Source organism: Symphalangus syndactylus, chromosome 2 (genome assembly GCF_028878055.3).
Source record: "Symphalangus syndactylus isolate Jambi chromosome 2, NHGRI_mSymSyn1-v2.1_pri, whole genome shotgun sequence".
Taxonomy (NCBI): domain Eukaryota; kingdom Metazoa; phylum Chordata; class Mammalia; order Primates; family Hylobatidae; genus Symphalangus; species Symphalangus syndactylus.
This window is the reverse complement of record NC_072424.2, coordinates 120,885,755-120,912,485: the sequence shown is the minus strand read 5'-3', so window position 1 is coordinate 120,912,485 and position 26,731 is coordinate 120,885,755. Positions and strand designations below refer to the sequence as shown.

Below are 26,731 nucleotides of genomic sequence, written 5' to 3'. Positions count from 1 at the left end.
AATATTAAAAAATATATATACAGCAGTGAAAACAAACTGCCTAAAGTAACATGTATCAACATGGATGAACTGCACAGGCATAATGTTGAAAAATAAAAGCAAACTGTAAATGACTGAAAAAGCATAATATCATTTAAATAAATTTTGAAAAGAAATGAAAGAAACACAATATTAACCCAGGAATCCACATATAGTAAAAAATAAGGAAAAGTAAGGCAATAATAGTATAAAAAGCCTACACATAGCCAAGTTAGAGTCTGCCCGACTCTATCTCAATCTATTTTCAGGCAGCATTTTGTTTTTCACTGCTCGACTCAAGTGTAATGAAATCATCATTAGTGCTGCTACCTTATAAGTGTCTGACTCTCTTGCAGACTATGTGGGTAGAGTTTTTAGTTCCACATCATATCCCTAGAGCTTAGCACACATCTGGGCTGTAGTATTAATGCATATTTACCAATTACAGAATTAATAAAGCAGTGAAGACAGCTGAGTGGAGTGGGAGGGGACCTGACTTGGGACTGGTAGAAGGACAGCCAGGAAATGTGAAGGGCCCCATAAGGAAGGATGCCATGATAGTATATTTCCACCTGTTACAGGATTGCTTTTTCAACAGTGCCCAGTGCCATAGTTATAGGGCATGCCAATGGGAATTAATGGGTCTGAGGGTTTGTAAGGAAACTCAACAAGACACTAGAGCACTGAGGGTATCAGAAGATGAATAATTAGAGACAGATCATAGGGCTTAGAATGATTAAAGAAAAACATGGAGTCAGGAGAGAGAGAAAACAAGAGTGTTTGGGTAGATCACAGGTATGGTGGGAGGGAACAAACTAAAAGATAGGACTCTGTGGTGCCCGTAGGGGGTTTTAAAGGTCAAGCTGTTCTCAATGACAGTGAGATCCGGGGTGACCATGGTAGTAAGCTCCCAGGTGGATGAGATAAACCTCAGTGGATTTGAGGAGATAAAAAAAACACTATAAAGAACTAATCTCATGTACCCATTTTGTTACTGTAAATTGTAGGGCAAGAAAATAGTTAAGAGAAATTAGAATCAAATATAAAGAAACATATGTTCTACAAATTAGAGATTTTATAAATCTATCAACTAAGTACACCATTATTAATATAAACTGTATGTTTATGAAACAATGAATAGTAATGGAGTATCTTGCATCAATAGAAATATAAACAATGGCATTTTTTCTGTTGAGTTACATTAAAGTGACGCATATCCTTTTGATTTTTTCTACATTTCTATTCTCATAAACATACAAAGTATGTGTCTAAATTCTAATAAATAGAACCATCAATAGTCAAAGTTATACATGGACAGAACAACAAAAATTTTTTTGATGAATGCACACAATGAAAGGATAAGGTTGGTCTCATCACTTTTGTTGTGGATGGAAGAAAGAAAACAAATCCAAAACCTTCCAGAGAAGTTCCAACAGGTATTAATAAAAATATACATTTCCCTGCACAGAACTGCCTATGCCCAACTCCAGTGGTGCCCAAATTATCTTTGTGCCTGAATCAATCCAATCCCTGATAGGAAAAAACCTTCAATTTTTCATGTCATGAAGACAGCATTTAGTAAACAACACAACGTTTCTGGAGGCAGCCACAGTGAACAGGGTGAAGGTACCTCATGAGGTACCACATTTTCCCAGAGGTGCATAGTAGTTATAACTACTATCTACGTGAGAGTTTACCACAATGCTCAGTCGCTGGAGCTCTTCTCTTTTGTAGCTGCTATCACAACCTTAGAGATCTGATCTACTCTTGACTTTAGATACTGCCTCTATGTTCATGATCCTGGTATTTTCATCCTTAGCCAGGACCTCTCCCTTGAACTCCAGTTAACCAGAATTCCGCATTTGAAAGTCAGACAGGCATCTCAAACTTCACTGGTGCAAATCTGAACTCCTTGAGCTCTCCCCCACAATCTGCTTCTCCCACTGTCATCCTCAACTCAATGGATGGCCACTCAGGCTTCATAGTAACTCAGCTCTAAACCTGCTAATGCCATTCTTTGGCAAATCCTGTTGGCTCTATCTTTAAAAATAACCTCCAGAATCTGACCCTGTGCACCACATCTACTGCTACCTCATTGGTCCACATCATTACCATGTCTCCCTGGGTTGTGGGAAGATCCTCCCATCACTCTGTTCACACTCCTTCAAAGGCTTCCTATCTTATGGCCAGTAAAAGCCAAAGTCCTTAGCAACATGTCCCACAGGCCCTTCCCTGCCTGTTGACACTGCCACTTCCCCCTAACTGCACCCCATACACACTCTGCTCCAGTCTCACTGGTCTCCTGGGGTTGGGGCTGTCTCCTTGAACTGCACCCTCACTTGCTCCAGCTCTTCATTCAAATGTTAGTTTGTAGTGAGGCCCTGTATGTTAAAGGCACCTGACAGCAATAACTTAAGCATACCCTGAGAAAGACCCTGTATGGCAGACACACTGAATGTGTGCTCTGAGCTAGGGAATCTGGGAACGGTGAAACAGAGATTCGTTCCTTGTCGATGAGGAACATCTGAGCCCCCATACTGTCCCATGGAACACAGGCTGCACATGGAATCAAGGCCCCGATTTGGGGTTGCATGAAGGTTGCCAGATGGAGGTGGTTATGGGGAGGGTGCTAAGTGAAAATGCTATATAAACTGGATGCCTTTCACAAGCCATTGTGGTTTTCCTGTCCAGCCCACTTGTCGCCCCTGGACTGTATGTAAGGTGGTTCTCCTGTCCATCCCACCACTACTAGACTCTCTCCCCGGTATGAAAGTACCCCAATAAAACCCCATCTCGTGTGCTGGCTCTGGGTCTCTTCTGCCTCTTAACCTGGTGCCATCCCCATTGGATTAAAAAGGGATTTGGCAAAATAGGCCTCTCCTGCCACTCTCTGTAAACGTGCCACCCCTCCTCCCCAACTCTCCATAGCTCCTTCACTGCCTTTTAAAAATTTCACGGCAGCAGTTTTTACATCCTTCGTCACCCCCACTGAATCTATGCTCCATGAGGGCAGGGATTTTTGTATGTTTTGTTCCCTGCTGAATCCCAGGTACTTGATAAATATTTGCCAAATGGATGAATGAATAACTGGATTTTAACTGTTTTCATTTTCTTGCTTAGAACACAAGGGCCTTCCTTGCCCAACCCATCATTCCACAAGTATGTTTTGAGGCCTGAATATGAACTAAGGTCTTCTGACTGAAAGCCCATTATTTTCCTACCACAGCATGCCAATTAACTGAACTACACACCACATTCTAAACATCTTAGGGGCACAGCCCGGCTTTATCATTACTTACTTTCACCTCCAAATACCTACCAGTGCATGTCTTATGGGAACAGCACAAATGAATGTTCAATAAGTATAAAAAAAAGAAGAATTTCACCCAGAAAAGATGGTAACCACTTCCTGTCTAGATTATGAGCCCTTCGAGGACAAAGATTACCTTTTATTCATTCCTGTATCACCAATTCTTGGTTCAGTGTCTGACACAAAGCAGGGGCTAGATGTGCACTAAGTCAAGTCATAAAACCATGTCATGTTAATGCTAACCAGGATCATCAAGTGTGTAGACAGTACAGCTGAAAAATATCATGGATTTCTGCCCTCTCCTCATTCAAGACACAGCCAGTACACCTGTCCGGAACTCTACTACTTTATGAATCTACGGATGCAATAAAGTGAGGAAAGCTGAAGGCTGGCTCTGCAGCAAATGATACTCATGGTCAATAAGCCTGTGATCAACTACAGGTGCTCACTATGTGCCAAGACCTTTGCTTGGTGCTTCCCATGCAGAATATTATTTAACTGCCACAAAAGTCCTATAGTATAGGTATGATATCACCATTTTGCAAATTGTGAGTCTGTAACTATGAGAGGTAGAGTGACTTCCTCAAGCTGGTATTTAATCCTGTATCAGTCAATATAAGAAACAAGCTGCTTAAAGTTAATGCAGTGCTTTTACTTCATCACACAAAAGCTCCTTTTAAATATGAGAAATTATAGGAATTTATTTATCTTCCCTCCCTGGTATAAATAAATACCATGGTATAAGTAATACATAAATGCAAATATTCTGGCTCTAAAACTTCCAGCCTTCTATTATTTTCACCACATTCTTTTACATTTCCTTAGTTATTCTTTAAACATGGCAAGAGAAAGGGATACTTTCAAATGGCTACAATCTTTCAGGGATGGAATTTGGACATATGAATAAAAATGAAAGTCTTTAAAATATGTATACATTTTGACCAATCATTCTATTTTAGAGATGTATCTTACTTGGTCACAAAGATTTCTGCATAAGAATGTTTAGTTCAGTGGAATTTATGTTATTGCCAATCTGGAAATTGCAAAACTGACCAAAATGACATTATTTAAATCTTGAGAGAAAAGTGGGATGTTACATATCCATGAGACATCATGGTTTTGAATAATGGTTAGCAACTTGAGAAAATGCTTATGATGTATAATAAAGTATAAAAAACAAGTACGGCAACAACAAACCCTACTTGAATGCTGACTGGGCACCAGGCTCTGTGCTGGGCACTTTAGTCACCCCTCTCATCTACTCTTCGTAACAATTCCACGAGCCAGGACTCCAGCTATCTCTGTCTCACAGACGAAGAAGTAGAGGCACAGAAAAGCATATTACATATAACATAACCTCAAATTTATTAAAACACATAAGAAGAAATAATGATTTAGAAATAAAGCATTTAGCCAGAATACTCCAAATAACTGATGATCATGATACTATAATGGTAGATAGTATGCCATGATACTATGTTCTATTGATCCAGAACCTGCCAGCTGACACCCATTGAATAGTTTCTTAGTTTAACTGACTTTTTCAAGTGGAAAAATACATACTTACAACCTGAACGTTTTATTCCAATTATAATGCACTATGTCTAATCCTTAATAAAATAAAAATAGTGCTGCCCTCATATTGTTCATTTCTTCTTCTTTGCCTGCCACCACTTCCACGTTGGTGCATTTTTTTCTCATCTATTTTAAAGTGGAATCAGAGATGTTCTTCCATTCACATGTCTGAGAACTTCTTGAAAACATGTAACTAAAACAGCAAGCTAAGGCAGTAAACTCATTATGTGAAAGGTTCTTGCAGCATTTTCCCTTAGGAATTATTTAGCATTGTTTTAAACTAGTCACACTGGTTTTTTAGGAGAAAACCAAAACCAAAACAAAACCAAACATTAAATATTTTACCCATACAAGACTTTTGAAAACAGATAATGTGTTTTGAAAGCTCAACCTGAAGATACACTTTTCTACTAACTTTCCAGCCATTCAGGGCCATGAAATGAAAGCAGTTACCTATGTATTTGGGTTATTTGTTAGGTTTTAAATTCTGTTTGTTTAACAGGTTAAGAAAACATTTACAGCTGGGCGCAGTGGCTCACGCCTGTAATCCCAGCACTTTGGGAGGCCGAGGCAGGCGGATCATGAGGTCAGGAGATCAAGACCATCCTGCCTAACACGGTGAAACCCCATCTCTACTGAAAATACAAAAAATTAGCCAGGCTTGGTGGCGGGTGCCTGTAGTCCCAGCTACTCAGGAGACTGAGGCAGGAGAACAGAGTGAACCCGGGAGGCGGAGCTTGCAGTGAGCCGAGATCATGCCACTGCACTCCAGCCTGGGTGACAGAGCAAGACTCCATCTCAAAAAAAAAAAAAAAATTACCTAAGATAAACATAGATTAGGTTAAGAAAAAAATTTAGTTTGTCCTAAGAAAACTCACCAAACCAAAAAGTCGTTCCAGTAAGTTTCATAGCATAAGGGACAGCTTATGAATCTGCTTGGAGAAAAGAAATCTGTAACTTTTTTTTTTTTTGTGATGGAGTCTCTCTCTGTTGCCTAGGCTGGAGTGCAGTGGCGTGATCTCGGCTCACCACAACCTCCGCCTTCTGAGTTCAAGCGATTCACCTGCCTCAGCCTACCAAGCAGCTGGGACTACAAGCACGTGCCACCATGCCTGGCTAATTTTTGTATTTTTAGTAGAGACGGGGTTTCACTATGTTGGCCAGACTGGTCTCGAACTCCTGACCTCGTGATCCACCCACCTCAGCCTCCCAAAGTGCCGGGATTTCAGGCGTGAGCCCCCACTCCCAGCCGGAAATCTTTAATAATTTTTTAACATTGTATCTGAAAAAGTAGGATGGATCTTTCAAGGCTTTAAGTTGTTCTTATTACCACAAAGGCAAATGCCTTTTTTTCTCTTTTTTTTCCTTTTCTTTTTTTCTTTTTTTTTTTTTTTTTTTTTGCGACAGGATCTTGCAGGGTCTTGCTCTTTCACCCAGGCTGGAATGCAGTAGTGGCATGATCCCAGCTCACTGCAGCCTCAACCTCCTAGGCTCAAGCCATCTTCCCACCTCAGTCTCCCAAAGTGCTAGGATTTCAGACGTGAGCCACCATGGCCAGTCAGCAACATTTTTAGACAAAGTCAGGGTGGACTATGATCTCAGTCAGGCTTAGGATTTTGTCAGACAGCTCCTGAGCACACAAAATAAGATGCCTATTTTTTCAAGTCTCAACTAAGTCCTAAAATATGGCTTAATACAGTTACCTCTCCCACCAAACCATATCATGTTTATTTACATGTTTGGGTCCTATTTGTTAATATTTTATCTCCCATGCAATTCTCTACACGTGAAGATAAAAAATGTACAGTCTCTGGAGATCAACTGGTGAAATGGGTGATGGGGTTGCCAGGAGTTTTCCTGGAGAGGATATTTACTCTGAGGATTATTTGTCCATCCATATTCCTCAAATAATCCTTGTATACACTTAAATAGAACTCACTCAGACCCAGAATCAGGTGCTCTATCTTCCATGTTTTAAAAATACCTGTCATCTGGTACTTGTCAAACTGCATGGTAACTATCTTTTGATGTTTCTGTTTTACTTTCTATGCTATGAGAGCCTCATAGGCAGGGATGATGTCTTATTCATCTCTGCATCCCTAGAGCCTAACATAGTGCCTATTTCTAAAAGCACCTGCAGAGGGAGGATACAAATGTGAAAGATGTGTTTTTCGCCTTCGAAAAGTTCAGAGTGGGATAAAGAAACACATATGATGCAATATAATATATTCCAGACTGGTGTGTGCAGGGAAATGAGAAGAGGTTCCTTCTAGAGCATGACATAACCAAGGTGAGTTTTGGAGAATGAGTAAGAAGCCATCCACAGAAGAAGGTTGTGGACAGAGGTGACTGTTCTGGGCAGAAGCAGAGTATTTATGAAGGGAAGGCACAGAGCGATGGGAGGAACTGCAGGGGCTCTGGATAACAGGTCAGGCAGGTGAAAAGGGGTAGTGTCAAGAGGGGACTAGAGAAGCAGAAGGAGCTCCCTTATGGCTAGGTTTGCAAAGCCATTTTGAAGGTCTTGGCTTTTGTGCTGAAGGAAAAATAGAACCACTGTGGAGTTTTAAATAGAGAAGTAGTACATTTTGGAAAGATCATTTTGAAAGCAGATATGAGATTGGAGGATGACCATATTGAATGGGCAGAGAGGCCAGTTAGAAGGCTGTTTTAAAAAGCCAGGTGTAAGGCTATTTGGGAAGAGAAAAAAGAGACAGATATAGAGAAGAGGGTCAAGACCGCAGAGATATTAAGGCTATTAAGGAGGAAAACGAGTTGGATGTTGTCACCAGACATGGGGAAATAAAAAAGAGAGAAGAGTCAATAACCACTTCCAGGCTGCTGGCCCAGGAGAAAGGGTGGCATTCACCAAGGTGCAGAACATGTTAAGATGTTTCCTGTTCTGACATGTTAAGTTTTAAGTGTCTCTGGGGCACTCAAATGGAGAGGTCCAACAGGTAGTTGGACATACGTGTTTGTAGTGTAGGATATTTCAGGATAAGCCTTCAAAAACATCTAGAGTGAACGAGTTCCATCAGACTGAGAATTCACAATGAAGAAGCAATGAGTCTGAAGCAGGCCATGTGCAATACCAACATTTGTGGAATAAAGACAGCCTGAGAAAGAGTCAGAGAGGTAGGAAGGAGATCAGGAAAGGAGAATAAATATCAAGAAAGCCACAAAAGAAGAGTTTCAAGGAGAAGGAATAGTTCGATAATCTCAAATGTCAAAAGAACTGGAAGAAAACTTCTTTACTGAATCTGGCAATTATGAGGTCTTTGGGTCTTAAGGATGAGAACAGTTTTGATGGATGTCAGGAGTCAGGGGCTGGTATGAGAAGTGAGTTGGAGCTGAGACACTGGTGTCAGCAAGAAGGAATATTCCTTCCCAAAACATGATTGGGAAAGAGAAGAAAAACAGAGTAGTAATCAGCAGGAGCTCCAAGAGACTTTAACTCTAAAACAGTATGCTGTCACTGACTCACGCATGAGTTATTAAATTCCAAAGTGTTTCTTATTTAATGGGAAATATAATTGGTGGTAAATCTAAACCATGTATCCCTTACTCAATTATCTTGATAATATTTTAATCATTTAATTTATAACTTTATCTCTGGCAACTGGGGATGGTAAATCAAAGATTTAAGAAGGTAAATCCAGGATATAACCTATGTTTAGAATGGTCATTTGCTTTGCATCAATGAATGTACTTCGGATACTTAAAATATGCATTGGTTTATTCATTCAACTATGCAATTACTCAAGGCATTAAGTCTGCTTCTCAATATACTCTGTCATTCTTCCCACACACATCTGCTGCCTTTAAGGATATTCCAAAGATTCCATCTGGACAAGACATACTGCATCTCACCTACCTCAAACCAACAACCAAAAAAAACCCCGCACCTCCTCCTCAAGGTTCAAGGGCACTTCCTCTCTTCAGCTTCAAAATAGTTCCTCTATAATGTTTTGTTTAAGGGTGTGACTGTAAAGGAAGATTTTGCTTCTATACAAACTAGAAGTAGCTCTCTACTAAAAAGAGGACACATAACTAGGAATAAAGCCAGTGAAAGATGTGCAGCCCTCCACAAAGAAAACCCAAAACTTTACTGACAAGGTGAAAGAAGACTTAAGAAATGGAGGCATCTACTAGGTTCCTGGAAGGTACAATATTGAAAAATGTCAATTCTACTTAAATTGATTCATTGTTATCCCAATTAATAATCTAAATCTTTATGTGTGAAATTTGGCAAGCTGATTCTAAAATTACAAGGAAATGCAAAAGCTCAAGAATAGAAAAAACTATATTGAAGAACAAAGTTGGAGAACCTATATTACCAGATATCAAGATTTAATTTACAGTTATAGTCATTGAAATGGTATGGTATCAGCACAAGGACAGGTAAATAGACCAGTGGGGCAGCACAGAGTCCAGACACAGACCCACACATAAACGGTCAACTGCTATATGGCAAAGCTGCCACTGGGAAAAAGAATGGATACCCATGTGAGAAAAAATGATCCTTGCCTCCTACCTCACATTATACAAAAAAAAAATCACTCCCAGACAGACCAGAAATGTGAGAGGCAAAATGACAAAGCTTCTAGAAGACAGCACAGGAAAATATCTTCATGACTTTGGATTGGGTAGATATTTCTGAAAACGACAAAAAACAACAATGCAATAATAGAATGGATTAATAAGGTAAACTTCATTCAAAGTAAGAACTTCAATTGATCAAAAGATGTCATAAAGGGGGAAGATAAGCCATAAAGAAAGAAAATGTATTTGTCATGTATATAACTGAAAATTAACTATTTTTTTTTAAACTTGCCTTCTACAAGCCAGAGTAAAAGAAAGACTACCCAATATTTTTAAACGGCAAAGGACTTTAACACACACGTCATTAAAAAGACCAATATTCAAATGGCAGGTAAGGAAATAAAAATGATTAACAATATTAGTGATCAGAGAAATCCAAATTAAAATCACAACAAAAGATTACTGCATAGCCAATAGAATAGCTAAAATTTAAAAAAAACATCAGAAAAAAACATTGACACTACAAAGCATTGGTGAGGACACAGGATAACTGAAACTTTTAAACACTGCTGCAGGGAATGTAAATTGCTAAAACCACTTTGGAAAACTGGCAGTCTCCACGAAGCCGAACATATGTGGACTCTATAACCCAGTAATTCTCTTCCTCGGCAGAAGTGCATATCCCTGTGTACCAATGTTACATGTATAAGCACGTTCATAGAAGCATTATTCTTGATAGCTGAAAGTTGGAAACAACACAAAAATGCATCAGCAATAGAATGGAGTATAAATTCTAAAACATACAAAATGGAATCCTGTATAGTAATGAAAAAGAACAAATGCAGTCCTGTATAGTAATGAAAAAGAACACATAACCACAAGAATGAACCTCACAGACATACACTGAACAAAAGAATCTAGGAAAAAAACAACAACAATGTAAGCTGCATGATTCCTACAGAATACCATAGGAATTTCTATGGAAATTCTCTAGAATTGAAGAATGAGCAGCAATAATCTACAGTGACAGAGGTCAGAATGGTGGTTACCTTTGAGGGGCTAATGACACAGAAGGGATAGAGTAGCTTCTGGGGTATTGGTGATGTTTGATATGTTGATGTGGGTGGTGGTTACACAGATGTGTTTCCTAAAAACTCATCGAGCTGTTCATATAAGACTTCTCCATATACCTGGTTTGCTTTGAAAATAAAAATAAATAAATAAACAGAACAATGTAATCTGTAGTCAATTCATATAAGATGTGTGCACTGCTTTGAATGTAAACAAATAAACAGGACAATGGCATTCCACAGGAAAACACCCATAGTCCAGGGGTTTCAAAGGCATTTCTAACTATAAATATCTTAGAAAGTTAAATACCTACATGCATCCCACATATATGTGTCTGTTGAAAACTGGCGAAGGCAAGTGTTAATATCCTCACATACAGTTAAAAGTGTAATTTTATACACCAGAGCCAGATTCTGGGCCCCATCCCAGCTGAAGTTAAGTGAGAAATCTCTGAGCTGCAAACTGCCCTTCTGTTTTTTTATTCCTAGAAACAGAGGTTAGATCAGGGAAAAGGAAAAGTTAAGGCATTCTATTTCGCTTGTTGTGCTATCAAATAGACACCACAAACATTTGACCATCGTGGTCAGGAGATGTTTTCCAAGTCTTTTCACTTGGTTTTAGGTTTCGCAAGATACTCTCTTACATTGAGTAATTTTTCTTAAATGCTATGTAGCAAGTAAGAAATCTTAAAGAAAATTTTCTCTTAGTATTTTTAGTAGAGTAAATCTGGAATGTTTTTTAAACAGATTTGAGTCTAGTGCTTCTAAATCACACCCGTTACAATGTGCTTATGCAGTAAACAAACAGTAGAGAAAAGTGTCTGCAGAGTCACTTCTGTTACATAGGGTAAGACCTTGCCTATATTCTAAAACTATTTTTTACTTAACTGTCAGTTGAGAGACGCAATCTGGCATCAAAGCTTTGAGCGGCCATTTTGACAGGTCTAAACGTTTAAGCAAAACATATAAGCCAACTTAAAACAACAGTAAATCAAGCAAATCAGTTTCCAGAGAAAGTCTTATGTAAAATCATGCTGTCTGTCATATATTTAACTGGATCAGGAATTTAATAAATAATTCTCTTTTTCCCTCTGTTAGAAGAAACACAAGAAACCATGGAAAATGGAACACACAAAATATAAACGAAGTTAAAAATGTTTCCACCTTATCATGGTGGAAGGATATTTTAGTTGAAATGACTTCTAACTCAAGGGCTCAGAAAACTATTACAGAATATGTCCCTTCCACCTCTGACCTAGAATTCTTCCCCTCTTTCCTGTCCTGTGTCATCTCATTCCACTCAGCCTCCTTTCCCTCTGCTTCCCAGCCCTTTGGCACAAAGGTTAAAACTCAAGTAAATAGATACTGAGGTTTCCAGATATAGCCAGCTGGCATATATATATATATATATATATATATATATATATATATATATATTTTGCTTGCAGTTATGAAGGAAGCTTTATTCTAGTTTACTTTTAAGGACCTACATTTTCACTTATAGTTTAAAAATATCTCAGTTCACTCATGTATCACCATAATTTTATACAGCTAGCTTCTACAATCTAGAAGACAGATGTCTGCATCCATGGTAATATGTTTTGGAGACTTTTATCTGTCTAAATAAATTGTCCACTTATATTCCTTATTTATTCAAGACATGTCTTCACAATGAGTAGGTATCTTTATATTAAAATATCCTTCATTTGTGTGAAAATTAAATAATTTCTTTTCTTCTTAAGAAAATCTTAATCAAATTCGTGATACTGCCTATACACATTTTTTTAACAAAGGCTTTCCTAAAACAGTGCTACAGTACAAAAACTTCACTTACCTATGGATACTATGAAAGTTGTTAGGCTTAACTTTTTAAATATAGTATAATGAGGGTCATTGATGGGACTTAGGGAGACAAAAAACTAATCAAGGTGCTATGGTTTGAATATGTGTGTCCCTCTAAATTTCATATGTTGCAACTCAACACCCAGTGTGAGGGTATTTGAAGATGGAGCTTTGGGAAGTGATTAGTCATGAGGGTAGAGCTCTCATAAATGGTGTTAGTGTCCTTATAAAAGAGGCCCAAGAGAGATCCTTCCCTTCTACTGTCCATGAACTAGGAAGCCATCATTCCTTGTCATCAGACAAGGAATCTGTACGTTCCTTGATCTTGGACTTCCCACCTGAGGGAACTATGAGAAATAAATCTGTTGCTGATAAGCCATCTAGTCTATGATATTTCCTTATAGCAGCCCAAATAGACTAAGACACAGGGAAGTTACCCCAAACCTAACCCAAGGTCAAGGTTGCTAAACTGAAATGAGTTTGCGAATTGGGAGAACAGTATATATGCTTTCCTACTTGAGAGATAGCTAAATGTTTATTGGCATAAATCAACATACCTACTTTTTGTATTCAGTAAATATTTTGCAGAGGCCTCCTAAGTGTACCAGGACTGCTATACGTGATGAGGATTTGGAAATGATCAGGACATAGTCCCTGACCTCAATGAATGTAGAGTGCCCTAGAAGAGACAGGCAAGTAACAGATAACCATGCATTTGTCTGCTAGGGCTGCCATAACAAAGCATCATACACTGGATGATTTAAACAACAGAAATTATTGTCTCACAGTTTTGGGAGCCAGTAGTCTGAAATCAAGATGTCGGCAGGATGGGCTGTGAGGGAGAATCTGTTCCATACCTTTTCTCTGGTGGTTTGCTGGCAACCTTCCGTGTTCCTTGGCTTGTAGAAGCATCACTCCCATCTCTGCCTTCATGCTCACATGGTGTTCTCCCTGTGTGCGTGTCTGTTTCCATATTTCTCCTTTTTATAAGAATACCAGTCACATTGGATTCAGGGCCTGCCCCACTCCAGGATGACCTCATCTAAACTTCACTAATTACATCTGAAATGAGCTGATTTCCAAATAAGGTTGCATTCCAAAGTACTGAGGTTAGGACCTCAACATGAATTTTAGAGGGACACAATTCAATCTTTAACAATTCATAAAGAAAATGAGAACAGAGCGGGGTGGGAAAACACACAAGCTCACTAGAACCATTCACCAGACCTTTGGGCATCCTTGTGGAAAAGCCACCATTTCCGTAATGGCCTCCCTTCCTACCATCCATTTCCAAAAGTCAGTCCCCTGTTCCTGCCATCTGCCCATTGTGGAAGTCGGCTGCCTGCAGAGCTAAAACCTCAAGGAACATGTACTACCACCACTGAATGCATATGATAGCTGTGTGAGGGGCCTGACCTTGTCCTTAACTTTCAAAGCAAAGCCCCATGGCAGAACCCAGACTACTCAAAGTGTCCAAAAGACAAGTTAGAGAACTCAGCAATACATCCCCTAACCTAAAACGATCCACTTCGCTTATATTGCCAATTCAAGGATAGGACTGTGCTTGTGGACACATTTTTTCTGGAGCTGTGGGAGAAATATTGATATCGTTCGGCAGTTTTTTTCTCAGTAAAACCCACTCTCCATAGTGTTTATAGTCAGCTTGAGAAAAGCATTCCAGCTATGATACTCCTAGACAAATATTTTGGACTTAAGGATGTGACCGATATTATCATTACAATGCACAACAGATTTCTGTGCTTCCTGGTGTGTGAAGGCCTATGCCCTACTGGCTCACTCTCATGGGTTCCTCAGCAACCTCATCTTGAACACTACTCACACCCGCTTCTGAGTGACATGCAGGGTCTTCTTTTGCGCTCACAAGGCTGTTTCAGTGTATCCGGCCGTGGTGGTGTCATGCACATTCTCTCAGTCTTTGATTTATCTGGCTTTTGTGGCATGGGACGCTCCATCAACCATCTGTCTTACCCTGGCTTGACCACACCCTCACTACTATGCTATGATCTCACTGGTCTGTGCCATGTTGCCCTTATTTTTATTCAAAATTTTATCAAAATGTAGAAATGCAGCAATGAGCTGGGAGGAATAATGAGATCTTACCTTAGTGGAGCTTAACTGTTAATATGCCATTTTATGCCCAGCATACACAAGCCTAACCTCTGGGGTTCAATTCGAGGCCTACTAGCTATATCTCTTGCACACATTCAGAATATTCTTTTTTTTTTTCTTTTTTTGAGACAGGGTCTTGCTCTGTCACCCAGGCTGGAGTGCAGTGGCAGCATCACATCACACTAAAGTCTTGAACTCCTAGGCTCAAGTGATCCTCCTGCCTCAGCCTCCCAAGTAGCTAGGACATCAGGCGCACACCGCCATGCCCAGCTAATTTTTTATCTTTTATTTTTGTAGAGATGAAGCTTGCTATGTTGCTCAGGCAGGTCTTGAATCCCTGGCCTCAAGCAGTCCTCCCTGCCTCGGCCTCCCAAAGTACTGGGATTATAGCCATGAGCCCTACACTCAGGGTATTCTATAGTTTCTATGTTTTCTCTGATCCAGCATTAAAACATAAAAACACAAACAGAAGAGCTCACACCTGGGAGAGGCTAAGACGTCTATGGTGAACAAATGTCACATACTCAAGGTCTTTGGAACTACAAAATGCCCACTTGGGACAAACAACCACTAAATTTCTGCACAGATGGCATCTTTAGCCTGGAAAGAGGGACTCTCATGGAGAAAGGAATCCCTTCACTATAGCAAGGTCAGAAAGAAGCTTCACCCTCATAATTAAAAGAGAGGCAGAGTCTTTCATATACTTCTGTGAAGGGATGAGAGGAGTATTAGGTAAAGACCTTTATGTAACAGGCTCTAAGCACAGTAAATTTTTAATGTTTCTGTTTTTAATTGTAGCATCATTTCTATTTCCACAGAATGGTTGGCTACAAGATTCATTCTTAAATTAAAAAGGTCCCAAAGAGGGAGTAGTAAGGCAACAAAGGGGCCTTTCTCAGAAACCAGTATAAACCAACCCTCACCTCTAAATTTGCTGATCACATGGCTTCTGGGGAACAAGTCTGTGGTTGATTAAAATCAAAACAGAAATCTCTTCCCATCATCACCACCAGCAGCAACAGCAATCAGAAACATTGTCAATTCCTTCCATTTAGGGCAGAAAATGAAGGCAAATCATTTTGAGTAGAGTACTTTTCATTCACTTACTAATATGAATCCTGGCCAGTGACTAAACCTCTTCAAAGGCCCAGGTAATGCTCCTTTAAGTGAACAATTTTGTGTTAGAACTTATCAGGAAGAAGGATGTTCAGTAGCTCATTTTAGAAAACTTCTGTATTTATCACATCTACTTTGTCAATGCTATAAATGACCTCAAAGTGCTAAAACTGTGTACTTCTAAATACAGCCATTGACTTCCCCAGGGCAAAGGCAGAATGGATATATGCATTCCACAAAGCAGTGTGGCTCCTAATGTGGGTGGACTTAATTTAGCTAATCAATGTTACCTTAGAATCCAACAATAATTGGAAGGGGTAGAGTTTTTAATCATTTGTAATATACTGTACATGCCTCTTTCACTATACTTCTATGCTACTGTTTGGGCCTGACACCCCCATTACATCACAATATTTTTGAAGGCAGGGGCTGTGTGTTACTTGTCATTGTATTACTAAAATTAGCAGAGTGGCACACTGGTATTCAGAAAGTGTTTATCAAAGAAATAAGTCAACTAATAAAAATGACTGTTCCTTCATTGACTTTGTCCTGGTTTTAAATGTGTAATTTAGTGATACTTTCTGGAAGAACAGATTCTCTAGTAATGACTGTACTCTAATATCCATTTCCTAAGATATATATGTACACTAGATTTTCACCTAATGTAAATCTTCAGGATTCTGGGATAAAACAAAAAAATAAAATAAAGTAAAAATCTATTGTATGGAGTTTTATTTGCTTCTTTTAGTTTGCCTTTGGCTTGACATGGAAATACAGGACTATTTTGACATGTCTACATGTGTCTCTGCTCATAACTAACTTTTTAATTTTTTTAAGTCAGTTATCTGTTAACCAAATCGAAATGTCAATGAGTAGAGAGAGGATGAAAAAACAATATCAACCACTATTATTTTATCTAGAATACTGTTACATGTTAAATGCAAAGATAGACAATTAATATAATCTCCCCGGGTTATGTTCTATGACCCTATATATATTATATTATATATTTATATATAATTATATTTTATATATGATATATATTTTATATATGATATATATTTATATATGATATATATGTATATATGATAGATATTTATATATGATAGATATGTATATATGATAGATATTTATATATGATATATATTGTATATATGATAGATATTTATATATGATATATATTGTATATATGATAGATATTTATATATGATATATATTGTATATATGATAGATATTTATATATGATATATATTGTATATATGATAGATATTTATATATGATATATATTGTATATATGATAGATATTTATATATGATATATATTGTATATATGATAGATATTTATATATGATATATATTGTATATATGATAGATATTTATATATGATATATATTGTATATATGATAGATATTTATATATGATATATATTGTATATATGATAGATATTTATATATGATATATATTGTATATATGATAGATATTTATATATGATATATATTGTATATATGATAGATATTTATATATGATATATAGTATATATGATAGATATTTATATATGATATATATTGTATATATGATATATATTTATATATGATATATATTGTATATATGATATATATTTATATATGATATATATTTATATATGATATATATTTATATGATATATATTTTATATGATATATTTATATATGATGTACATTTTATATATGATATATTTATATATGATGTATATTTTATATATGATGTATATTTTATATGATATATTATATGTATTTTATATATTATATGATATATTATATATATTTTATATATTATATGATATATTATATATATTTTATATATTATATGATATATTATATCTATTTTATGTATTATATGATATATATTTTATATATGTTACATATTTTATATACATATTATATTATATATATATATATCCTAAGAGGCCCTGAACAATGCATTTCCATTTAATATCTCATGAAATGTTTTACGTCCTTCTGTTCCAGCTGAAAATATTTTCTCGGACATTAATTGAGGAGTCACATAGGTTTTTTTTTTTTTTTTAAGAATAAAAACCTTCAGTCTTATAAACTTAATTCTGAGAAAACATGGAACTAAATAGGTGTGCCAAAAGAGAAAAATATTAGCACCACATATCCACAAGATTGTGTTCAAAAGTAAACAAAGAACAATAAAGTCATATAAAATATTATCAATATAGTGAATAATACGTCCATAAAGCAAGCTATAAAATATTTGTATTTTAAGTTCTCTAGGGATGAACATATTCTACAACAGAAAAAAACATCACTTTACTCTTACACATTTTCAGGAATATATTAATACTGTAGGAGACTGAATAGCATAAGCTAGGTCTGTTTCCCAAACTTTGCTAACACATTGGAATAACCTGAGAAATCTTTGAAAAATACTGATGCCAATATCTACCACTAGAAATTCTTATTTAATTGATATAAAGGGAAACTCGGGCATTAGAAATTATAAAAACTCCCCAAGTGATTTTTTTTGTTTGTTTTCTTGTTTTTTAGAGAAGTCTTTATTATTATTTAATTTTTTATTTCCATTGGTTTTTGGGGAACAGGTGGCATTTCGTTACATGAGTAAGTGCTTTAATGGTGATTTGTGAGATTTTGGTGCACCCATCACCTGAGCAGTATATAGTGAACCCAATTTCTAGTCTTTTATCCCGCACCCGCTTCCTACCCTCTCCCCTAAGTCTCCCAAGTCCAACACAATAGGCAGTTTCTATGGTGTCACACCTGACAAACCACTCTGGATGCCGTCTCCCCAGTTTTCAGGGCTCTATCCCTCATGCCGTCCTCTAAGAGTCTCCACTCTCCTCCCCTTCATCCCTACCTGCTCAGAGCCACCATTCACTGAAGGAATCTAGACCCTTAATCCTATCTTCCTCTCCTTGTCTATTCCAACTTATCCCTCTTTCCCCCAACCAATAATTCCTTGGAAATTCTTCTAAAATGGTGGAAGAAAAACAAAGTGATTACTTAATTAGTGTAATTTACACAATGTTGTGAATGTTGATGTGGATCATCCTTGCAGGCTACTCATACTGGAATTGATGGACTGTGCACTCCAGGATATTTTCGTGCATTGGTCTCAGTGGTCTCCGAGATGCTACTATATGCACCACCTCATTATCTCATTTTCTCTCCTTATTCACCTAAAACAGACTCTTCAACAATGAAAGCCAGCAACCTGACATCTCACTTTAATAAACATTACCTACACTAGTTATTTAAAGCATCAGTAAGCAAAAAGAATTATATGAAAAATAACCTCTCAGGCATGCATAAAAAGATGACATGAAATAAAGCTTGAAAATTTTATAAGAGTGAGCTTAAATTAATTATATAAGAGAATAGGATGGGTGCGGTGGCTCATGCCTGTAATCCCAGCACTTTGGGAGGCCAAGATAGGTGGGTCACTTGAGGTCAGGAGTTCAAGATCAGCCTGGCCAACACGGTGAAACCCCATTTCTCCTAAATATACAAAAATTAGCCAGGTGTAGTGGTGAGTGGCTGTAATCCCAGCTCCTCAGGAGGCTGAGGCAGGAGAATCACTTCAACCTGGAGGCAGACGTTGCAGTGAGTGGAGATAGCGCCACTGCACTCTAGCCTGGGCAACAGAGCAAGACTTAATCTCAAAAAAAAAAAAAAAAAAAGAATAAGCTTTAAAACTTTAAGTATGACCATATTATTATCTTCTCTCCATTAGCATCTTACACAATCTTTACAGAGGGTTGCAATGTCTCTTTAAAATAAAGAGAATAAAGACATTAGAAGATTAAACTTAGTAAGCTTTAACTAACACATTTTCTAAAAATGACTCCTATTATTTCTTAAAGTAAGTGAATGCTTTTTAATTTTGTTGATTAGAGCTATGGACAAATATCAGTTCCTTCTTTTTTTCTGCTTTCTTTGTAAGAGCAATATTTTTAGCATTTTTCTATCCAAATCACATTAAGACAAAATAGTGAAATCAAAAGAATATTTTTAATGAGAACAAAACCTCTCCCATCCCTGAAATCAAAGGAAACAACCTAGGTCAATAAGCTACAGAGAGTTTTCCAAGAGCAAACGGAAGCCCTCTTCATGTAAATCTTACGGTTCAGAGGATCCATTTGGCAGTAAGAATGGAGTAGAAACACTGACATTGGAAGAATAGAAAGTACCAGCACAAGCAGGGCCAAAAACCAAGCCAAGGCTGTCAGTGGGTGGCATCAGGACCCACGGGTTATATCCATACGTGCTGAAATCAACAATGCTGATGGAAACTACAGAAAAGGTAAATATATTCTAAAGTCAGCATGACACCACTGGCAAGCAAACAAAACCGTACTTGAATGAAATTCAACTGTGGCTGAATTTTCTTATAAACTGCTGGCCACAGGTCTGCCATTGACCCTTGTGTTTGGGTTTGGCACTGGGCCTCCCAAACAACAAAGCAGGTGAAACTCTACAAATATATACTTCTAATAAATCATTCTGTCAGTTAGACAGTAACATTTACATATCATCCTTCCAATTCCTAATTGGCTAATCAGTGACAAGACCAAATTACATAGTACTGAAAGCAATAAAAAACATAAGCATGTAAATGATATCACAATGGTCCATTGTTCTGCCAAGCTTACCCCACTTAAACACACTATTTCTATTTGGATAAACAAAGCTTTCATAATGATACCACTTTTATGAAGCCCCTAATCAAGCAAAACTAACCAACACAATACTTTGTTTAGGGGTATATACTACTAAAAAAGGAGGAGGAGATAAACACAAAATTCAGGATGGCAGCTACTTCAGGGCAGGAGGCAAAATTGTCTGGGAAAGTAACATGATATGGAAAACAGCAGTAGAGGTAAAATTATCTTTATAATTAGCTTTAAAACTTATGCACATATTGTGCATAGTATTTTATGTTGATTATTTATTCCATGGTTAACTTTTTAATAATCCCTGTCTTGCTTAGAATATGGTGTGCTCTACGGAACAGAGCATAGCAAGTTTGGCTAATGCAGAGAGAGTATCTACGTTGTTAGTTAGAAACTCATTTGAAAGCTCTTTGATCTTTACAATATTTCTGGCTGAAGAGTTTATGAAGCTTTCTGCAGTAGTGGCAGCAAATAAAAAGAGCTGCTGATATTTACTACTTTTTAGTAAAAAACAAATGTGGCCATTTTTGGTGGAATCAAAAAATATTATGTGGTTATTATCCTAAATGTAAGTGAAAACTGATGTTCTTTTTAAATCAAAAACTCTTCACTGAAATGTTTCCAAGATATGAAGTTAAAGTTAAAATTATTATTTTTTGAGTTATGCACTTTAGTCAATATGAAGATGGTTCTCTGATCTTTGGCAATTTCTCAAACAAAGGAATATTAGCTGATCATTTTCATCATGTAATTAGTATAGTAGCTACCTAGATAGACTGAAACTTTCAAGAGCTAAATACAGCTGCCAAATGGTTTGCATTTTTTAGTCCAATTCAAATAAATGAGATACCCATGGGAAAAAAATGCACAGAAGATGCTAACAAAGGTGCAATTAACCCATAAGAACAACACACCCTGGAGTTGTACAACACAAAAGTCTTGGATGATGGGGTGCTATTTATTTAGATAGAGAATAAGGGAGTAGAAGCAGGTTTGGGAGGTAAAATCAAGAAAAGTTTTTTAACATAAGTTTGAAAAGCAGGTGGTTAGATACAAGAATATAGAGTTCAAGAGAGACTGGGGCTCAAAATATAAATTTGGGGGACCATCATCACATAGAACGTATTTAAAGCCGCCATAATGCTAGTTGAGTTCCCCAAGGTAGTGAATGTAGACTACAAGGGGAAGACCGTCTAGAACTGATTTCTCAGGAATTAAACATTGAGAGGTTAAGAAGAGGAAGAGGAACCAGTAAGGGAGGCTAAGAAGAAACAGAAAATAGCCAGAATGGTCAGAAGAAAGCTAAGAATGTCGCTTCCCAGAATCCAAGTTTTAAGAAAATGTTCCAAGAAAAAGAAGGTTAGTTACTAGGCTAGTCATTCCTGTGAGTTATTTAAGTAAAAAATCAGAATTAGCCACTGTATGTGTTGACGCAGTGGTTACTGATGACCTTGATTAGATATCCTTCACTGGGGCAGAGTGTGTTTCAGAGATAATGGAGGAAGAGGAAGTGGAAACCAGAAGCGTAGACTTCTTCCAAGGAGTTTTGCTGAAAATAGAACCAGAAAAATAGAGTGACACTAGGAGATGTAAGACAAAGACAAATTTTATTTTGTCTTGTTTTGTGTAAGATGAGAGATGACAGCACACTATGTTTGTGGACTGATGGAAACGAAGGAGTTGAAATGGAAAACTCTAACACAGGAGGGAGGGGAGATACTCTGAGTAATAAAATGCTCGAGTAGGTATGAGGTTATAGATTTCAAGGTATACATGGAAGAGTTGTCCTTAGAAGCACAGACACTTCCTCTACTGCAATAGGAGAGAAAGTATAGTAGAGTTTCAAGTGGAGGTAGTTTGAGAAATTTGATGATGGGAGAATGTAGAAGCTTCTTCCGATTGCTTTTGTCATCTTATACTGAAACAAGCAGCAAGATCACTATGCCCTTTGGCTAATATGAAGATTGTTCTCTGAGTGAAAGAGACAGCTGAGTGAGAGGATTAGAGAGGGATGCCCAAGATTTGAGTATAGAGGAAAACAGGTGACAAAGAGGCACTGTGAGAATCAAAGATGAAACTGCCTAGATAAGTGTAGTAGCTGGTTGGTCAGCACAGTACGGAGCGCTCATTGGATATTTGTGGTTACAAACATCAAGCAAGATCACACAGGAGGCTTCTGTGATTTTCTGCAATCATTCTTAGCTGCTAGGGTACAGGCATGAGTAGACAAGTAGTTGAGTTTAATCCGGATTATAGATTTTTCAAATGAGTAAGACTGAAGGTAAACAGGATATGATGAGGGTATGCTGGGGTGTGCTTATAAGGTTGGGCCATGCACTCTAAGCCACTAAGAAAAATAAATGAGGAAACGAGGGGGTGTAGGATTGGGAAAGGTGATAAGGTCTAAATTTTTTGCTACAGCAGAATGTCTGAGAAATTCTCCCACTACAAAGTAACAGAGCAAGCCCCACTTCATCAAAAAGCAAGGGAGATTCTATCTGATAGGCATTCTCTTGGGAAAAAAAAAACAAAAAAACTTCACTTTTCCTTTACAATGTAAGTCTGCTGGTACAGGGCTATTCTCTTTCTATTTGTGCCTAAGGTCACTAATGACAATTTTTTAAATATCAAATTAGGTCATATAATAATGGTTTTCTGTGGTAATCAGATATTGGTTCATATATGTTGATTACAGTCAAGTTATGAGTTTAATTTGTGCTAATATATAGAAAAATTAAATGTATAAGATGGAAAAAATCATTTTAAAATTACAATGCTAGGTTGACTTTCAATAAAAATGTAAAGTAGGAATAAGGCAATTGCAATTGTATTACAGTATCAATGACACAGTCCTATTAACCTCTGACTTATATTTGATAGAGATCCGTATCTGGATTGAAAGATATTCCTTCTTTTAAAATCATTTTTTTAAAGACAGAAGAGTCACTAAGAAATGATCAATTATTAATGTATACTTATCTATTGGCCATCCATATCAGCACAGCACTCTGATACTGTACCCATAAATGAAATCTCAAGGGAATTCCCACTGTGCGCTATTAAGGCTAAGTCTATTCACAGTGACAATAATACAACACTCTTCATCTTCTCTTCTTGATTCTGCTATTTAAAACCACCAATTTAAGAGCAAGAAGAGAAGCCATCTGATTGGATGAGATCTTTAAAATAACTTAGTCACTCTCATGCTAGATAGGCCTAAATTAGACTGCAATTTACCTTTGAAACTGACCAATGATAAAAGCATATTAAAATTTCGGAAGAGATACCTTAGCCAGCTTATCAATTTATATTCATTCATGTAAACAGCATCGAAGGCAGGAAAAGCCCATATTCAGATCAGTACTTTCAGGTGCTAATTAACAAATAATTCTTAAGTACTCATTAAAGTAGTATCTCTGTAGGAAATATCTGGCCAGATTATTTCTCTATAACTTTAACCAGGAAAACAGCATTAAAAAGTATCTAGGGCCAGGCACAGTGGCTCACGCCTGTAATCCCAGCACTTTGGCAGACCGAGGCGGGCAAATCATGAGGTCAGGAGATGGAGACCATCCTGGCTAATATGGTGAAACCCCGTCTCTACTAAAAATACAAAAAATTATCTGGGCGTGGTGGCACATGCCTGTAGTCCCAGCTACTCGGGAGGCTGAGGCAGGAGAATTGCTTGAACACAGGAGGCAGAGGTTGCAGTGAGCCGAGATCAAGCCACTGCACTCCAGCCTGGTGACAGAGTGAGACTCCGTCTCCAAAAAAAAAAAAAAAGTATCTGTAGTTAAAACCACACTAACTCAGCTCAATTTTTGACCAATAGTCTGCATTAGTGATATTTTAGCTTTATATCATTTCTACTTCATTGTTGAATTTTTTATTTTAATTCCTCTCAATAAAAATGCAGTAATAAATAGGATGAAAAAACAAGATGAGGTATATGGACAGTATGTTCTGAAAACTTACATAACTGATAATATATTTTAATTATCTTAGGAAGATAACTTGGTTAGGTATAAAATTTTTAGAAGACATAATTTTTGCCTCAAAATTCTTTAGGTGTTGCTCTGTTACTTTCTTTGACTCAGAGTCTAAATAATACACAATAAATTTAGATGATCCAAAAAATTGTAATTTTTGCTCCTTACTAGGTAATTTTCTGGAGTGCTCTTGCTACTTATATGATAGCTAATCATTATTTTAAACCTCAGACTTTGCCAGGATGAGTCCAGCTAAATGTCATTTCTTACACATTTTGCCTGAAAGACAATTAACCTTTCGATTCATATACTAGTCTTTTAATTTTTTTTTGCTTTCTGCGCTAGGAATTTTCTTCAATTTTGTTTTACTATTTTTTTCTAATTACTATAGTTTATTATTCAGGAATAATCAACAATTGTTACTGAAGTTCCACTCTCTTTACCTCATGGTTTCTCTTTCATTATTTTCCTTTTCCTTTTCTTCTAAATTCTGAAAAAATTTCTTTAGCTTGTTCTCCATCATACTGATCTGGTTTCCCACAGTATCAATTTTACCTTTTACTGCCCCCATTGTGGATGTTAATTTTGCTGTTGCATTTCCTTTTTTGTTTTTGCCATTGCATTTTTAGAGTCTTACAACTAACATCATCTCAGCCACTCCCCTTTTCAACTCATCCTGTTGCCTTTTCATTTCTCAATTCTCAACTCATGGCATTGTGATCTGTTTCACTGAGACTACACCTTTTTCAATATAGTGAGGATTCTGAACAGTTTTCTAAACTCTTTTGTTACCTATTGTAAATAATTTTCACTGGTGTTCTCTTCTTTAGCGTTTTCAGGATGATATATATTTCCTTTGTTCTACAATAATTTTCAATGGTTGCATAAAGTTGTTATTTTTTTCTATTTGATCAACCTGGAGCAAGGAAATATTTGTCTAATGCTAGTATTAATATTTTTCAATAGATAGGACATGGAGACTTATCTAGCGGTCACTTTTTTACTTGGGTGCTATTCTAGTCCCAGATCTATGGTTGAAAATGTTTGTATGTACAATTCTAGCTCAATTTAGTACAATAGTGCTTTGCAGGCCTCCATGCAACAAACCTCAGCTCTATTGAGAAGGCATTTTCCCCTACTCACTGGCTGGTTGTCTCACTCTGAAGCAATGAAGTACATAAAATAGAAACTACAAGCCTCAGTGTACACTGCTGCTAACTCTTCCCAATAGCAACAACCTACAACACTTTATTTGTGTATATTACATCTCCCAGGATGTAATGTACTTCTGTTAGTGCTTTTACTACTTCTTCCTACCCATTTTCTAGGTTTCTGCGACCAATTTGGTAACACATTGGCTGCCTCCCAGATCTGCCACCCTGAAATGAAAAGAAGTCTTTCTAGATGCTTATTATCTCTGAGTCAAACAGAAAAGAATCTCATGGCCACCATCTCAGATTTTAGACCAGCAGATATGGGGGGACATCAATCACATAGAGGCACACCACATTTTACTGCACTCAATTCGCAGATAGTGTGATTTTCTTTTGTTTTTAACAAATTAAAGGTTTTGTGGCAACCCTGCATCAAGCAAGCGTATCAGTGCCATTTTTCCAACAGCATATGCTTACTTCCTGTCTCTGTGTCCCATTTTGGTAATCCTTGCAATATTTCAAACTTTTTTCATTATTATTATATCTGTTATGGTAATCTATGATCAGTTATCCTTGATCTTACTATTATAATTGTTTTGGGGCACCTCAAACCTCACCCCCATAGAAGATGGCAAGTGCAATCCATACATGTTGTGTGTATTCTGACTGCTCCACCGACTGGCTATTCCATTTGTCTCCTTCTCTTCAGGCCTCCCTATTTCCCAAGATCCAATAATATTGAAATTAGGCCTATTAATATCCCTACAATGGCCTCTAAGTGATCAAGGGAAAAGAAGAGTTGCACATCTCTCACCTTAAAGCAAAAGCTAGAAATGATTAAGCCTGGTGAGGAAACCAGACATGTCGAAAACCTAGACAGGCCAAAAACTAGGCCTCTTGTGCTAAACAGTTACCCAAGTTGTGAATGCAAAGGAAAAGTTATTGAAAGAAATTAAAAGTACTACTCCAGTGAACACTGAAATGATAAGAAAGAAAACAGGCTTATTGCTGATATGGAGAAAGTTTGAGTGATCTGGAGAGAAGATCAAACTAGCCACAATATTCCCTTGAGCCGAAACCTAATCCAGAGCAAGGTCCTACCTCTCTTCAATTCTATGAAGGCTGAGAGGGATGAGGAAGCTGAAGAAGAAAAGTTGAAAGCTAGCAGAGGCTGATTCATGAGGTTTAAGGAAAAAAGCTGTCTTCATAACATAAACCGCAAGGTGAAGCAACAAAGTAGAAGTTGCAGCAAGTTATACCGAAGATCCAGCTAAGATCATTGCTGAAGGTGACTGC

General features: G+C 37.1%; 1 protein-coding gene across 25 annotated transcripts in view; it reads right to left on the bottom strand.

Moving 5' to 3' along the window:
• The window catches only part of AIG1 (androgen induced 1), a 321,750-nt gene that overhangs the window by 261,250 nt on the left and 33,769 nt on the right, over nt 1-26,731 (bottom strand). The window contains exons 2-3 of one of the 25 annotated variants that reach the window (XM_055265897.2): nt 23,922-24,056; nt 19,248-19,253 (exon numbers count right to left, since the gene is read on the bottom strand). The exons of the other annotated variants lie outside the window; for them this stretch is intronic. Coding sequence (XP_055121872.2) covers nt 19,248-19,253; nt 23,922-24,056 — 141 coding nt within the window. The remainder of the gene's footprint in view (nt 1-19,247; nt 19,254-23,921; nt 24,057-26,731) is intronic. 25 annotated transcript variants of the gene reach the window in all.